Genomic DNA, 17,702 nt, shown 5'->3' with positions numbered 1-17,702 from the left:
TGTGGGACGTTTCCATCTCTTCCTCGTCTCAGCCTAACCCTGCTTTACTCTCTTTACAAGTGTTGGTCCTAGAGACTCTTCTTAATAAACATCTTGTGCACTGAACTCTGTAGCTTCCTGGGGAAGCCAACCTGCAGGGCTGTGGTGCATTGGTGCCCAGATAGCCTAGAGCACATAGTAGGCTTTCAATCAGTCCTGGACTGGAAGAACCCTGGGACAGGCATTGCTAGTCCTGCACTCTACATAAATAACACCACACTAATAGCAGCTAGTATTTATTCAGGCAAAACTATGCAACATGCTTTATAGCTCACTTAATCCTTAAAACAAGTTTCTGAAATGTGGATTTCTATTTTCCCCATTTTCACAGGAGGGAATGAAATGCTAGGGACCCATGACTGGCGAGTGGTATAGCGGTAGTGGGACTTGGATCCATACAGTCTGGTACTCAAGCCCACCCTTGGATCATCGCTGTGCTCTGCCATCATTCTGAAGGAAACCGAGGCTTAGATAAAGGGACTGCCCCTGCCCCCGGTGAGCGGAGCGGCTAGCAGACCCACAACCCCTGCAGTCTGTGCTGCTCCGCTTGAACTAAGTGCTGCCGACCTGGAAGCACTTCCAGGGAAGCTTGCATTTAGAAGTCACCTAGCCAGCAGGAGACACGCTGTTCCCTAGTTCTAGAACACTCTCCCCTGCCCCTCCCTCCCTGTGTTCGTCTCATGAGCTTTATGCACCAGCCAAAACTCAGCTTAAAAGTGACTGCTCTGTGAAGCCCTCCTCCCCAACCAAGACCCCCTTGAAGGAAGACTGGAGGATTGCCTCTGAGCCATCAGAGTATGGAAGTGCCACGCCTTGGCTGACCACGCAGAGGGGGGCAGGCAGCAGATGTTTGCAGGATGAATGAATTTAAAAAAATGATAGCAAAACACTGAATTAGCAGGCATCATTCCAGGGCTAGAACTAAATATTTACCTTGCCCACGGGGCAATCCTGAGAGATAAGCCAGGTTTTCTAAGCTCTATTTATGCCGACTTTCCTTCTGTGACTGACACAATCAACCTGGTTTTGTTACAGTTTGAACAGCTGTTTCCACATGTAGGGCCTGGGCGTAGGAGATACTTGATCCTGGGCTTTCACTGTTCCACAACCTCATGCGTCCTCCTCAGGGAATCTGTTTCCTAATCCTTGGTCCGAGGTGATTGGGCTCCTCCATTCTGTGGGCCTGGAGTGGCCCCAGTCTCCAGAGGGCTGTGGGTTAAATTGGGGCTTCTCTCTAGTGTAAGTTGTGGGTTTGTGCGCAGTCACGGAGTTAACAGCTACATCAGGAGCTGCTTGGAGTATGTAGGAGACACTTCTTAAGGGAAAGGGATTGGGTATGACATGCTGGGCTCAAGTAAAGAGTCATAGGGTAGGAGGGACCTGGAGTTCATTTATTAGTCGGCCTTTGGGATTCACACTGGGGTCTGTTAGAAAGAAAACTTCAGGCCCAATATGGAGTCACTTATGTTAAAACTCCAATGTCAGCATACCTAACCTAACTGTAGTTTCAGCTCTCCCAGGACTGTAACCTTTAACCAGTCAGCCTGGAATTTCCTGGTCTGCACTAGGAAATGTACTGATAGACCCTTTCCGTTCCCCTTAGAAGGGTGACCTTGCCTAAAACAATGCATTCTTTGCTAATAATTTCCTTTTTTCTATTCTCTTTCTGCCTTTGAAACCTTTTCTTTCCTGCAGCTCAATGGAGCTCTCCTCCACTTACTAGATAGGATCTGCCTGATTCATGAATCAATCAATTAATAAAGCCAATGAGATCTTGAGAACTTACTTGGTTGAATCCTTGTCATTCAACAGGTCATAAAAGTAATGGACGTGGCCTAAGATGGTAGAGCGATCTCATCTAAACACTAAACACTGCTTGTGGGGGGCAGGCAGCTCTGATTTGGGGACAGTGGCATTAAGGCCCAGTGAACAACTCTGACCCTGGTGTCCACTTTGTGAACGGACATTTGGGGGAGGCAGTGGTGGGATTGCATGAAGGGATCAGAGATGGGATATTCCTGCTCAGGGGACACATGATAGCTGAAAGGATTAGTGGAGGACATATTTGAGATGCCTTCAGGGGCTGCCTTCAATATGTACAGGGAGAGTGGGACTTTGTGGGGTAAGAGGAAGAGGTAGTGAAACCTGTGTCATCACATTGAGTGGGCCATTCCCAGAGCTTGGGGCTGCCGTGGCCAGGCCAGCACAATGGACACGCAAGCTGATTCATGAAACGCTGCTGTGTGGTCTGGTGATAATTCACATTCAGGGAGTGAGCCTGTGCTCTAGGTGAGAAGAGGGTTTCCGCAACAAACATCAATGCAAACAGGTAACAGAGGTCATGTTTGATCCAAGCCTCTGCCAGGCGCTGTGCTCATGCTGCCACCCTCAGCCCTCTCTTCCTTCCTCTGCTCTTTTTCCATTTCTCTCTTCCTCACTATTTTTTTTTGACAGAGACAGGTTTCCCTCGCTATCCAAAAGTAGAACCTTCCTGGGGCACCTGCGTGGCTCAGTTGGGTAAGCATCTGACTCTTGGTTTTATTTTTTTATTTTTATTTTTTTAAAGATTTCATTTATTTATTCAAGAGAGACACAGAGAAAGAGGCAGAGACACAGGCAGAGGAAGAAGCAGGCTCCATGCTGGGAACCCCACATGGGACTTGATCCCAGGTCTCTAGGATCAGGCCTTGGGCTGAAGGCAGTGCTAAACCGCTGAGGCACCCTGGCTGCCCTGACTCTTGGTTTTAGCTCAGGTCATGATCTCAGAGTCAGGAGACAGCCCTGCATTTCAGCTCTAGCTCTGCGCTCAGTGGGGAGTCGGCTTGGGTTCTCTCTCCCCTCTTCTGCCTCTCCCTCCTCTCTAAAAACAAACAACAAAAAACACAAAACCAAAAGCAGATAATTCCTGTGAAAACTTCTTTAACTAAAGTGGTGTAAAGTGAAGAGTACTCCTCACCTTCTGAAAGTTCATGTTACACTACTTAGCCTTCACAAATGACCTACGGTAGTACAGTAGTAGCTTTTTTTCATAAAAGTGAAAATCCTCTTTGGATTTTCTCTGGTTATTGAAAACAGGTACCAATAATGTAGGTGTTCTGAAAAAGTAAAGTGGCATAACTCCAACTCCTGGAAAGTGGGGGATAATACATACCTACCTCAGTTTTGGATTGAGATCTAGCATTTCTATTATCATTGAAGAGGACAGAAAATCAAAGTTGGGCTCTAAACCCGAAGGGGGCGGGGAGACCATGGGCTGCCTCTTTGGGGCTCAGCACAGCCAGGACTGAATGGAAGGCAGTTGAGGAGTCTGCCTGCTGTGTGATGGGCCTGCCATGGTAGCCGCATAAGCATGTGGTATTTGGTTTAGCGCCTAGGCTTACGGGTGCAAACACCTGGGTAGAAACGGTTTGGCTCAATTGTTCTCCCTCCCTTCCCGGGAAAAGGCCAGGAAGGAAAAGGCCTCAGCTTAGGGGAGGAGGCATTGTCCTCAGGGGGTTAAGCATCATCAGGTAGCCCGGTCTGGCAGGGGGCCAGTGGGGAGCACAAGAATCCCATGGCTGCTATGGCTGGTGGCTGTCTTCCCAAGGAACAGCTCATGCAATCCTTGTCTTTCCTATCCTGCCTCTGGAGCCATCACATCCCTGATAAGATATTTTCGGACACTTCAAAGTCCAGTTGGGAGCCACAGGCCTTGACCTGACCCAGAGTCCTTTCTTTCTCCCTCCCTAGTCCCACTTCCCCTCCTACACCCTCCTTCCTCCCTCTGTCCAGCTCCTAAAGTTCCCGGGCCATCAGAAGTGGAGAGAACAAACCTAGGATGTCAGTCTCAGACAAGAGTCACTTCATGGCTGTTTGCTCCCAAGCATTTTTTTAATCTTCCAGGAACAAGGGGAGGAGGCTGTTTTCAGGACATCTACTTCCCCTCCTTATGTAACAATAATACTTCACATTTGCATAAGTGTTATCAGTTGTAAAAGGGTTTCACATTCACTTTTTTTTTTCCCCCAAAGTTTATTTACTTAAGTAATCTCTACATCCAGTATGGGGCTTGAACTCACAATCCCGAGATCAAGAGTCGAGTGCTCTTCTGAATTTGCCAGGCACTCTATCACATTCACTTTTTTTTTGTTTTAAAGATTTTTAAAATTTATTCACGAGAGACACAAAGAGAGAGAGAGAGAGAGAGAGAGGCAGAGACACAGGCCGAGGGAGAAGCAGGCTCCATGCAGGGAGCCCGATGTGGGACTCAATCCCTCAATCCCTCAATCCTGGGTCTCCAGGATCATGCCCTGGGCTGAAGGCAGCACTAAACCAAGTCACTGGGGCTGCCCCAACTTTTTTTTTTTTTTTTTTTTAAGATTTTGTTTATTTGAGAAAGAGTGAGAAGCAGAGATCACAGAGGGAGAGAGAGAGGACGAGGGAGAGGGAAAAGCAGATTCACCACCGAGTAGATGTGGGTGGTGATGTGGGGCCCAATACCAGGACCTGATGTGGGGCCCAATACCAGGACCCCAAGATCGTGGCGTGACCCAAGCCGAAGGCAGACGCCTAACCGATTGAGCCACCCAGGCACCTCCTCACATTCACTTTCTTCTTCAGTGCTTATCACAACAATATAAGGTAGTTGGGGTCATGGTGACCCTCATCCCTTGTCATCAACCCTTGTCAAAGAAGCCCACTGGGAGGGGGGATCCTGGAGAGTTGGGTTGGTGTGCATGCGGAGATGTGAGGAGAGTGGTGTGCCTGGAGAGGACACGATAGCTCCACACCCTTTTCTGCATACATTGCCCTATGCATCTAGCTGTTCTAAGCTGTACATTTTTGTAGTAAGTCAGTAATCTAGTGGTGGGAGGCGGGGAAGAAGGCCACGGGGGCTCAAAGTTGCTTGACCATCTTGCCAAAGGTTGCTAAGTGGGAGATTATAGACTCCAGTTTAGGCAGAAGTGAGATGGTATAGAAACAGATTAACTTGGGTTTGAATCCAGCTCAGAAACATTCCACCTGTTTGACACTTTGGACAAGAAACTTAATTTTATTGAGTCTTAGTTTCCTCATCCGTAAGAAGGGATGATAATGCCTCCCTCAGAGCCATGGTGAGCACTGAATAAGGAATGAGATGTGCATAGCCCGGGATCTGGTAAATAGATGTCCACTACATGTCTAAGTGTCCCTCCCAACTGTCCTTCTGGTTCCAAGGGCAGGACTATCTTCCTTTATGCCACACGGTAGGTGTTCAATTAACATTTGTTGTATGAGCAATAATCCCTACTCCAACTGTCCCAAAGCGAGAGGATATTTACAGTTCCAAGCCACAGGGAACTCTGCAAACAAGGAGTGGCAGCTGTAAATTTCTCCAGCTGGCACAATGGAAGGTCATAGGCTCTGGGGCTGGCTTCCTGTAGATGCCCAGCCCCAGGTGCTCCAGGTGCTCCCTGCGGTCTTTGCAGGGAGGGAGGCGGCCCTTCACTCTCATTGTTGGCTGTCTTTCCCTGCCCAGATGCCCTAATAACAAAATGGCTTCAGAAAAGTCCACCCTGAGGCCACAGTGATTTCCAGAAGACCGAGTGAGAATCTCTCCTGTGGCTTGGGACAATTCTCTGGGAAGTCCTCAGGCACCACATGACGACTTTCTATATGCTCAGATGTCAACGGTGCTTTACTGTGCATCTGATCCCTCACATTAGAGCCGTCACAGGTTGTTCAAGCAGCACCCCACCTCCTGCCCTCACTTCAACCTGAGCAACTCCAGCTTCATCTGCTTTAGCCACCAGTCCTTCAGATAAAATGTAGTTCGAAGGGTCCAGTCCCAATGTTGTTTCAAGCTAAAACTGAATACCAGTGACTTAACACAACCACTTCATTATTCACAAAGGGAACTGAGGTGCCAAGGAGACAAGTGGCCTGCTCAAGGTCATACCATTCTTCAAGGAGCAGAAAAAACACTACAGACTAGATATCTAATCCATCTGCTAGGATGACTGCCCTGAACTTGAGGCTATAGGCAGTCTCTGATGTCCATCCGCATTGCCTGATGCATTCACTCTGGAAGGCTCTCTGCTGATCACTAATTTGGAAGTCCCCTTCCCTCTACTCGGCCTACAATCTAGTGAGCATCAGGGTTTAGCCATCAGTAGCAGAGGTTCCTGCTACAGAGAATTAAAGAAGCCTGCCCCTGTGGCCCCTGAAAATTTTGGATGCCCCCACCACTTCACCTTCTTTCTAGGCCTCCTCTCCTCCGGTCTCTCAGCCACACTCAGTCCTCTCTCTGCCTGCCTTCTTCCTTCTGGTTGTTCTCCCACCTCCTGCCTGATTCTTTTTCCTTCACTTACCTTGACTATATTGGAGCACTTTAAGCTCAGCACCCTTCTGCATTCCTCTTGGGCTTGAAGTTTAAAGTTCATTATCAATAGACATTTTAATTTTAGCAAAAGGGGATTGTGTGTATTTAAAGGAGGAAAGTTGGGATCCCTGGGTGGCACAGCGGTTTGGCGCCTGCCTTTGGCCCAGGGCGCGATCCTGGAGACCCGGGATCGAATCCCACATCGGGCTCCCGGTGCATGGAGCCTGCTTCTCCCTCTGCCTGTGTCTCTGCCTCTCTCTCTCTCTCTCTCTGTGACTATCATAAAAAAAAAAAAAAAAAAAAAAAAATTAATAAAGGAGAAAAGTTAAGTTATAGCAAACAAAAACTTGTTTACAATAAAATGGTCTAAGTGTAGTGTGCACTTATGTCAACCACTCATCCATACCAAAATACTTGGCAATGTTAAATATTCATTATACGGGCCTGACCTTCAAGGGCCTTCACGAAGTGGTTTCTGCTTATCTTCTATCACGCTCCTCACACACGTTGAGCTCGATCCAAACGGTCTACACATCTCTGCTCCCTTGCCTCTCTTAGACTGCCAGACTGTTTTGCACCCTTCTGATAAAGTCCTGATCTTGCTTTATGGCACAGCTCACTTCCCTTTCCCATTTGGTTTTCCTTAAGTACTTTGTCAACGGCCTACTGTCTAGTGCCTTCAGTCAGCACTTCATCAAAGACAATTATACCTAGGGAGCTTTGGTTAATTACTACCACTTCTCCTTGCATGTGTGCATATGCATATCATCATTCCCTAATTAGATGGAATAATGACTCATTCACTAGAGCAGTGGTTTCCATAAATGACCAACCTGAAGACCAGTGAGAACTGGCTGTAAAACATTCTCCCCTGAGGAACTTATTAAAATGCAGATTCTTGGCCTGTATGGGAGAAGATCTCATAAATCTGAGTGTAGAGTACAGAGCACAGGTTTAATATGACAATGATGGGTGGGACCCTCGAATCAGCACTTTTAACAAACTCCTAGTTGATTTTGATGATACTGGTGAATTGCCAGGCTGGGAACTGCTGCCCTAGAGAGCCTAACACAGCTCTGTACCTAAAACATGCTTACAGGTTGTTAAGCTATATACTTCTGGATTGGTAATGAACTTGTAACATTACTGTTGTCTTATACCTGTGTTCTGTTTCCCTAAATGAGAAAAGAATATTGTTATTTGGGCACTTAATAGGTGTCAGATTCTGTGCCTATTTACATATATTATCTACTTATAATAACCTTTTGAGATAAAATGGTATTCTCATTGGTCACAAGAAATCTGAGCATTTTTAGTGAATAGTGGTTGTAATAGCTGAACTACAACCTTTTGATTTAATACACTCTAAGTCCATAACCTTTCTACTTACCAAAGCGCATATACTGGTAGCCTGAATCTGGCTTGCAGATAGGCTTTTTTTTTTTTTTTAAGATTTTATTTATTTTTTCGTGAGAGAGACAGAGAGAGAGAGGCAGAGACACAGGCAGAGGGAGAAGCAGGCTCCATGCAGGGAGCCCGACGTGGGACTCGATCCTGGGTCTCCAGGATCAAGCCCAGGGCTGAAGGCGGCGCTAAACCACTGTGCCACCCGGGCTGCCCGCAGATAGGCTTTTGAACAATGTTTAAAAACTTTTTAAAAGTTAATTTTTGACATTTCTAACTTGGGTATTTTGTATTAATATCTGGATTTCTGGTTTCTCTTTATGGGTAAAAAAACGATATGGTAACACAGGGGGCCACATTCCTGCATGGCAACAATCAAAGGGAGCCTTAGATGGATGTGTGTCCTAGAACCCACCAAAATCCCCATCACTCCCCATTCTCATCCGGGGCTATACCTGTTTTTTTTGTTTTTTTTTTTTAAATGGTGAAAAAATTTATATTTAGATTTATAGCCGGCTGGACTCAGTTTAGATGATCCCAATTTTGTTGGCAACATCCAAAGCATCATAGTCAGGAGCCAGTCGAACATATGCTTTCTTCTCTCCATCAGGCCTGATCAAGGTGTTGACCTTGGCCACATCAATGTCATAGAGCTTCTTCACAGCCTGTTTGATCTGGTGCTTATTGGCCTTGACATCCACAATGAACACAAGTGTGTTGTCTTCTATTTTCTTCATGGCTGACTCAGTAGTTAAGGGGAACTTGATGATGGCATAGTGATCAAGCTTGTTTCTCCTGGGGGCGCTGTTTCGAGGATATTTGGGCTGCCTTCAGAGACGCAGGGTCTTGGGTTGTCGGAATGTAGGTGACATGTGAATCTTCTTTTTTTTGTGACTGTGCATGCCTTTCAGCACCTTTCTTAGCTTTCAAAGCCTTTGCTTTGGCTTCGGCTTTGGGAGGGGCAGGGGTTTCCTTCTTCGCCTTCGGCGCGCCATCTTCGTGAAAGGGTAAACCTGCAACTCTTACACTCTGTTCCCAAACTTGGTCCCTATAGGCCTCTGAGTTTGCAATTCTTGCATTCTTATTTACTATTTTGCTTCTCATTGTTCAGGAAGTTTGGCAAACCTAAAGACATCCTCTTTTTATTTGTACTGTCTTCTATGAGTGTCTGATCGTAGGGGTGGGTGTGTGCACTTTTGACTTTGTGATGTCAATACTAAGAAATCTGCTGGTACATCATCAGGGAAACTAGGATATCTGTTCCCTAAGCTACACATTCTAGCTCTGGCCTAATAAAATCCTATATTCCACCCTTAAAATAATTGGGGGAAATGTAGCAATTCATCAATTTGCTTCAATTCAATTGTGTCTGCAATTATGAAAGGAGCCCACAGTGAGCAATGCCACCAAGTAGTAGAGAGGCTGGGAGGCCAAAGAGCTCTCTTAATTTAAAGCGCCACTCAGAAATGAGAAACAAAATGCTTACCCATCTCCATGGGCTGGTTCTTTTCAAGACTGTCCTTTAGAAAGCCAGAGACATAGACTGGCACTTTAGGAGCCGTACTTTATTTTTGATGACTTCTGAATGTTTTTTTAAACAAAATAATACCGATGCTGATTCAACATGTTTCATTCTATACATTTTTAATATGTGTTCCTGTTTTCAAGAATTTGAGCAAAGAGCTATTAAATTCTTTTAGCATTAAAATAGCAAGAGTAAAAAAAACCTCTTTGCAAAACATGATTGAATCTCATGGGGGTAGGATTCGACATTCATTGAGCATTTACCAAGGAACTGCTGCCAGGCTTTTGTATATTTCATTTACTTAAGATAAGGCCAAGAGGTAGGCATTCTATTTTTAAAGATAAACAAATAGGGACTGAGGGTGAAGGACCCACTGCCAACTGCTTCCTCAGTGACCTCCCAGACAACCCAGGGATATCCCTGGTTTCTCAGCGCCCCCTAGAAATTCAGGATTGTTTTAAGGCATTATTCAATGATAAGTTTTCCTCTTGACCTCATCAATAGGCAAGAAAACTATTGTTAAGACCTCCTTCATCAAGTCTCTGTTCACTACCAGCTCTCATACACATCCCCTCCTTCCCATGCGAATGCCTTCCAAACAATTTCCTAATAGGGATGTGAACAGAGTTTAAATCAATTCACCTGGTCACTGCAGGGATCTTGTTCTACCTTCAACAGTTTCCATTCTTTTGGAGATGGAGCATCCACTCTATAAGTCAGGTAGGTATTCAAGTAAGAGAATTAAATAGGGTCACAGAAATGCTGAAAATTTTGACTTTTTTGGTGTTTACTTGTATAGAGGAAAAACAGCACATAGATGCATCCACAGTATTTAATTTGTTTGGATAATAGTTACAGATAAACAGGTACACTCCATATACAATTACCAATACTTTTTTATACAGTTCATATTTCAGTACATCAACACTATTTTATTTACACTCTATTTATGTACATTAACATCTTTCTAAAGTCAGTGCATTGTCAACAAGTTTTATACAGTAATTTACAAGGTGAATGTAGTTAATAGTTAATTTAATAAATTTTCTGCTAGTCATGAATTAAAAAATTAATTACAACCAATATAACAAACACAGATCAAACAACATTAGTAGATTGTGCTACCTGCTTAAATAAAACATCTGTAAGGAAATTATTTAAAATCTTCCACTTTTTCATGGGACTTGTCCATGTAGAAATGGACAGATTTTTATATACTGAAATCATGAAACTATAAAGCCTGCATTTTGTCTGACTTCCTCATATTTTACCTTTTAGGCCACTCCTTCCTACTTGTAATTACAGCCTTTTTCTAAATAGGGTTTCAACTTAGGTAGCCATTTAAAACTATCTTTCCAAATGCTCCGAGAAGAACCGGCTAATAATCGGCTGCAGAGATCAGAACACAAATGCTTAACTAAATTGGTACCTACTATCTGTGAGGAAGGAAGGTTAATAAAATCTAATAATTAATGAGAATCACTTCCAGGGTCCAGATGATAAAAAAAAAAAAAGACTGGAAAAAAAGGGAGAAATATTTACTTCACATATATTTAAAAACAACACAGGGGAAAAAACATGCTGCCTGAAATAAATAACATTTATACTTTTGTTCCAGTTTTGAATTATCAGAGGAAAAAAATGAAGTGAGCAAAGAAACATAACTTCTGATGGCCACTACTGTGAAATTATTAAAAGAAAGAAAAAAAAGACAAACACACACACAAAAGAAAAGATGGGATATGCAAACAAAACAAAAGCTTACTTCCTAAACCCACCAATTAAATTAAAAATACACACTACCAGTGTGTGGGATGTGTTTTGTTTTTGAATTTAACGTGATGGGGCAAAATACCCCATATTCAAGTTAATTTATAGCCCTTACAGCCATCAAATATGAACATGTTTTAAAAAGTTCACTTGCATGTATTCTCTCTTCTTTTAAAGTGCAAAACAAAGAAACAAAGAACAAACAACCACCAGTTGTAAAACACCTCCAGCTTTGATGCCACTTTCCCTCTCAGCTCTTGTGCAATGTGGGCATGTGACGATGGTGCAAATATTGGTGACTCTCCAATCGTGCTTCAGCAGTGGTGGGGATACACTTTTGAGGACACCTGAAGTATCCTCAAAATAAGATGCCTCTATCTGGAGGACTATTTTAGATGGATTTCTCAGGATGCTTTTTTTCCTCCCCCTCTACAGGGTCTCCAACCAAGGCCTTGGGTAGAAGGCACACAGCTCTTAAGATATTATCCCTTTCAAACTGACCATTTATATACGCCTCTGCCATGAATGACTGGTTGTGTCTCAAACACAAACACAACATCAGAAACAAAAAGCAAGAAAGGCATAGAAAGAGTGGGGAAAATGTTTTAAAAAATAAATAGAAAAATGTGTGTCCATGCCTTAAAAATCCTTTGCACACTTTCTGATCTTGCTTTCTCCATCTTGTCAATATAATGGAATAAAACTTCAGGAAAAAGGAGGTAGCATATCATGTCGTCCCCAGACAACACTACAATTTTTTGTTTGACTTTGACTCCAAGGAAATTCTTAGCATTTTGTTATGATTATTGGTAAACTCTACACTCACTACATGTTTGTTTATATCTGGACAAGCACAATTTAGTTCTTATTTGGTCCCAGGTGGCTGGTGCCAAAAAAACCCTTTTGTTTACAGGCTAATGGTGGGCTCTGCCTGAAAGTTCTCTACCAGAGAGCTTGTGTGAGACACCTCCCAAACCAAAGTATTACTACTGTTATGTTAACTGCTATTTTAATTAGGATTTTTATTTTGTGCTTCAGGGTCACAGGATAAAATAACTACATTTAGCTTGCCTTTCAGCGACGCTTCTGCCAAATGTCAGCTACAGGGAGTCATCTCCCTCACCACCAACCTGTCTAGCAGCCAGAGTGGTAGCTTTACTGTAACACACAGTATTTTTTGTAATCGGACTCAAAGTCTTCATCCATGCTGCTTGTGTCTGCCATCTTTTTGCCATCGATCTTTGGCAGAAATTGTGCATAGTCTATCCCCTGCTGCTCATAGAAAAGAATGTAGGCAGAGTCGGTGTCAATTTCATCAGGGTGAAGTTCCTGAAGGGGCAAGAAAAGCCTTTAATAAAAAGCCATCACTATGCTGCCTCTTAATCCTTGCTAAGGAAGGGAAGACCAACCTTCTTTAATTACTAAACCAGACTGCTTCCAATCAGCTTAATATTTTGGCAGTTTGATACCTGCCCTAAAGTAAGCCCTATTATTTTCATTGTTTGTTTTGGGGAAGATACTCTGACCACAAGAAAATCAAAAGAATGACAAAAGAAAAAAAAATAGCTCAAATCCTAATATAGCTCAAAAGATAACTTTTTTTCTCATTAACTAACACCTTCTTTTTACTCACTGTTCATGTTTTCATTCTCTACTTGGCACATCACTTTTGCCCCTTTAATACTGAAGGCACCTATACACTGACTCTAACAGAAATAAGTATTTCCTACTTGGGACAAAGTCCGTTATTTCAACAAATGTCTCCTAATCTGTTGACATTTCTGTTTCTTTTATGCAAAGACTGGGGATATTTACCTTACAGCTGCTGTCATTATAACAGTACCACTTGCTGTTTGGGTTTTTGGCATAAGTGACATAATGGCCCCCGCCCAGAATTCCTGAATGGCACTGTAAGAGAGAAGAAAGCAGAGGTATGTTAGTCGTTAAGAGCAGAATGGCCAGGGTGCAGTACTAGGACCTAATCAGGAAAACACCAATCACTTAGGTGATTAAAAAGAATGTTTTGGAACCACCTACCCTTTTCTAAAAACAAAACAAAAAGAGAAGTCAAAATTTAAAAGCTCTAAATCTTACCATTTTATAGTTGTAATTATTTTTAAAAAGCAAAAATTCCTTAGGTGTACATAACTCTGATGCCTTGAATCCACGACTCCAATGATAGTGATTACATGATTATCCCCTGAATTGCACTGGGAGCACCCTGGATTCTACCTAGAAGGCCAAGATTTCTACTGCTAACTTTGTCTATCACCAAGCTCAATGGCTAGCAAATAAGCAGGCCCTGAAAAAATGACTGATGAATGAATGAAGATGACTGAACAAACCACAGAGAAGGGCAGATCATTCTGAGAACCATGTAACAAACCACTTACCGAAATTGCATATAGATTATAAATAGGCTTAACATGAACATCTTCTCTTTGGTCATCAGTGCTGTCTTCTTCACTGTGGTTTTCAAGCTGACCATTGCTGTAGCCGTTGCCACATGCCTCATGCTCATAGAGAAATCCATTGGCCAGAGCTACTTCGTGGTCCTGAGGGGTGACCAGCTCAGTTTGGCTGCCCCCCAGCATGTGCCCTCGGCTCAAGGCATCAGCCAGCTCACAAACTTGCCCAGCCCCATTCTCTTTGCTGGCATCCAAGTTCTCCTTACTACTTGACAGTTTATTTTTGCTGCCGATCTGGGGTAGCCGGAGCCTCCCTTTGCTCCTCCCCAAAGTCCTAGGGCTACTGTTAGGGCTGCTATTTTTGCTGGAGGGACAGCTGGTTCCACTTTTTCTTGATGAAGAAGGTGAACCTGTGAAAGGGAGAAAAGGAAAAGATTCATAAATCCCAATGCCACAAGTTTAACCAGCCACTAAATGCTAACTTTGAAGCCAACTTCACAAGTGTACACATAAAGGTAAATACAGGGGTGTTCTGACCAGCTTTTTATTCCTATCATGGAGCTGATAAGTTACATTCTTGTCTTCCTCAGGCCACGCTCCCACAGGTAGCAACATCCTGAAAACATGTACCATGTAGGGACTTAAAACCAGTAGAAAGATGAAAAGAGAAAAGAAGAGGAGAAAAGAGAAAATAAAATCAGCAGAAAGATGTACACCCGAGGCTAATATAACACTAATATATTAACTATACTGTATTTAAAATAAAATAAATAAAATAAAAATAAACAGCCGAAAGATATTAGGTCAGATTCAGTTCAAAACAATTAGACTAAGACATATTACAAATACATATTCTCCCTTGTCAAATTACATTAAAAAATATGATCACCAATTATTAAGCAATTACTATTGCTAGGCACCGTATTGGAAATTCTCTCTCGGGGATCCCTGGGTGGCTCAGCGGTTTAGCACCTGCCTTTGGCCCAGGGCGCGATCCTGGAGTCCCGGGATTGAGTCCCATGTCGGGCTCCCGGCATGGAGCCTGCATCTCCCTCCTCCTGTGTCTCTGCCTCTCTCTCTCTATGTCTATCATAAATAAATAAATAAATCTTAAAAAAAAAAAAAAAAAGGAAATTTTCTCTCTACTATCTCTCTCTCTCACAACAACCCGGTAAGGTAGTGGGTCTCAAACTTTTTGGTCATAGCCTCCTTCATCTCCTATACTGTCAAAAATTGTTGAAGATCCCTAGAACTTCTGTTTATGTGGGTTATATCTATAAATATTAATCATATTAGAAATTAAAACTGAGGAATTAAAAAATACAATACATAAGAACATATTTCACCAACGATATCCTCAAATATCATGGTGGCTCTGACTCTACTGCATATCTGTGATAGAATGAAAGTTGAAAAGGTGAGTACTGTTCTTAGCATTCTTATAAAAATAGTTCTACTCCTCCAGGCTCCCTGAAAGGGTCTCTGAGAGACTCTCTAGGGATTCCCAGACTACACTTTTAGAACCTCTGCTGTAAGGGAACAAGGATAACAACTATCACTCATGATCACCATTATGTGTCAGGCATATATGGTGCTTCACCCTCTTTTTTTTTAAAGTATGTATGTATGTCTGTATGTATGTATTTATTTTAGACACAGAGAATGAGAGAGAGAGAGAGAGAGAGAGAGAGAGAGGCAGAGACACAGGAGGAGGGAGAAGCAGGCTCCATGCCCGGAGCCCGACGCGGGACCCGATCCCGGGACTCCAGGATCGCATCCTGGGCCAAAGGCAGGTGCTAAACCGCTGAGCCAGCAAATCATCAGACTCTGGGAACTTTTATGAATGAGAAAATAGATTTAGGGAGGCTGTGTCTTCTGCTAAAAGTCACACAGGTGACTCAAATCTAGATAGGTCTGATCCCAGACAGATTCCTTCTACCTCACCAAGCAGTTGCTCCAGAATGGAAGACTGAGGGAAACATGCAACCTATGGGGGTCCCGAGAAAGCTCGGGTGACATCTGGGCCCCATGAGCCCCTCCAGGCTCCCTCACCTTTAGGGCTATTGATGATGTTTGCACTGAGTGAAGATGGGCTCTTGCTCAGGAGCACATCCTCTTCTCCAGTTGAATTCTGAGCATCCGCTTTCTTCATGTCTCCTGATGGAACTCTAGGCTCAGAGAGGTCATCCCCCTGGGGTGTGAGTGGTTTACGCTGACAAAGGGCTGGGTCTCTTGGTACTAAAAAAGCACTAGGGTCAAAACTTTCACGAGGAAATTTAACAATTTTCTGTGATTTTATCCATCGACCATTTACAAATTGAAATCGTTTAAGGTGAATAATCTGGAGAAGGAAAGGTAGAAAACAATTACATTAAAGGGTTCAGAAGATACAAAATTACATTAAAAAACCCCAAGTCCAATACATGTGAATGTTCAAGAGTATATATGTTTTTTTTTTCAAAAAGAATGCATCTATTATGTAACAGAGTTATCAGTGGGGACACTGGCCTTTAAATATATGGCTAACATAGTATCTCCCTAATTTCATAGTCTGTACACATCCTAAATTCTTCCCAAATTTCTGCAACATCCTAGGAACCCATGTTTGCGTGTCTTCCTGCTTCCTGGGCCTGTAACCCACTCTGATCTTTACCATTTTCCAACATCATAGAAGATCCGCTCACAAATATACTTCTGTCATGAAGACAGAAGACTATGCTGAAGGAAAATGGGTGAAACGTACCCAATCTCCAATAGGAGGCCTCTTGTTTCCTACCATATCTTTGGTTGTTACCAGGGAGTTTCACTGTCCTAAAGAGTGTAAGAATCTCCCCTTTCTGTTGTGGCTTCTCTTTCCTTTTTTAAGAGCAACAGATTCCTCTAATCTTACACAGTGTTATTATACAATCCAGTGTGGGCACAGATCTTTGGGTCGCTATCTCTACCCTAAATGCTAACAATTTACTGTGTTACAGGGGCATACTGGTATATGGATCTACAGCAGCCCACCATAACATTTATTCTTCACTATTCTTTAAAGACATCAAAAACATAGTTTTTATACAAATGCCTTTATTGTGTATGTTCTGATTACCACACAACTGTATATATACTTATCAAAATTCATCAAACTAGACATTTAAAATCTATGCATTTCTTTTTTTTAAAGATTTATTTATTTATTTATTTATTTATTTGAAAAGATTTTATTTATTTATTCATGAGAGATACAGAGAGAGAGAGAAAGGGGGGGGAGAGAGAGAGAGAGAGAATGAGGAAGAGACACAGGCAGAGGGAGAAGCAGTCTCCATGCAGGGAACCTGATGTGGGACTCAATCCCGGGTCTCTAAGACCACGCCCTGGGCTGAAGGCGGCGCTAAACCGCTAAACCGCTAGGCTGCCCTATGCATTTCATTTCATGTTAATTTTTTTTTTCATTTCATGTTAATTTAAACTTCAGTTAAAAATAAGCTTTCCCCCTTCCTGCCTACCTGTCCCAAGCTTGGCCCTGTCCATTTCCTCTCTCCCCAGAGTTCTCATCCCTGGAGCTAGCTAATTAATGTTATTAATTTCCTGTGTATCCTTTCCTGGGAAGTTGTTCTGGTCCAAGGAAAGAAAACCTACGTTTATAGTCTCACAGAGTACTAGGAAGATGACATGAAGAAAAAAATACATACAAGGTTTGGTTAAAATATACCAGTGCCTCACAGTTACATGTGATACAATACTTCCACCCTTAAGGAAAAAACTTTCTTAAATGAACAGGAAGATCTGGCACTTCAAACTCCCCTGACAAGCAACAGAAGTGTCTTTTACTCTATGAAGGAAGAAGACAGAAGTAGCAAATCACATGTAAAAGAACATATAAACCCCAGTGTACTTGTGTGCCTGTGCTGTGGCTATGTGACCAAGCACAGTGGGATTAGAGACTCAGGCTGCTCAGGTGCTCTTCTAAAGAGCCTAAAGGGCGAGCCTAAAGCTTCTCTCTCTAGAGCCAGAAGTGCTTTCACCTTCTTCTTAAGGTCAAATTCACCAGGATGCACTTCTCACACTGCACTGAACTATAGTTAATGGTCTATTTGGTTTCTTTCTCCTATGGCCTGTATGTTCCTTCAGAGCAGGAACTGGCAATAATAACACATGCAGAACAATCTCTGTGTGCAACACAAAAACCTTGCACAGCAAAAGCATTTTAAACACTGCCAGCCACAGGAAG

At 42.9% G+C, this 17,702-nt stretch overlaps 1 protein-coding gene across 3 annotated transcripts in view; it reads right to left on the bottom strand.

Annotated features, from left to right (window-relative positions):
- Nucleotides 1-10,126: 10,126 nt before the first annotated feature.
- Nucleotides 10,127-17,702, bottom strand: part of USP32 (ubiquitin specific peptidase 32) — a 217,935-nt gene continuing 210,359 nt past the window's right edge. For all 3 annotated transcript variants that reach the window (XM_025440746.3, XM_025440747.3, XM_035720943.2), the window contains exons 31-34: nt 15,539-15,827; nt 13,472-13,896; nt 12,894-12,986; nt 10,127-12,407 (exon numbers count right to left, since the gene is read on the bottom strand). In XM_025440746.3, the coding sequence (XP_025296531.3) occupies nt 12,234-12,407; nt 12,894-12,986; nt 13,472-13,896; nt 15,539-15,827 (981 nt within the window). In that variant the 3' untranslated portion in view covers nt 10,127-12,233. The remainder of the gene's footprint in view (nt 12,408-12,893; nt 12,987-13,471; nt 13,897-15,538; nt 15,828-17,702) is intronic.

Source organism: Canis lupus, chromosome 9 (assembly GCF_003254725.2).
Source record: "Canis lupus dingo isolate Sandy chromosome 9, ASM325472v2, whole genome shotgun sequence".
Classification (NCBI taxonomy): Eukaryota; Metazoa; Chordata; class Mammalia; order Carnivora; family Canidae; genus Canis; species Canis lupus.
Note: the sequence above shows the minus strand (reverse complement) of the source record. Positions and strands in the feature narration are given on the sequence as shown.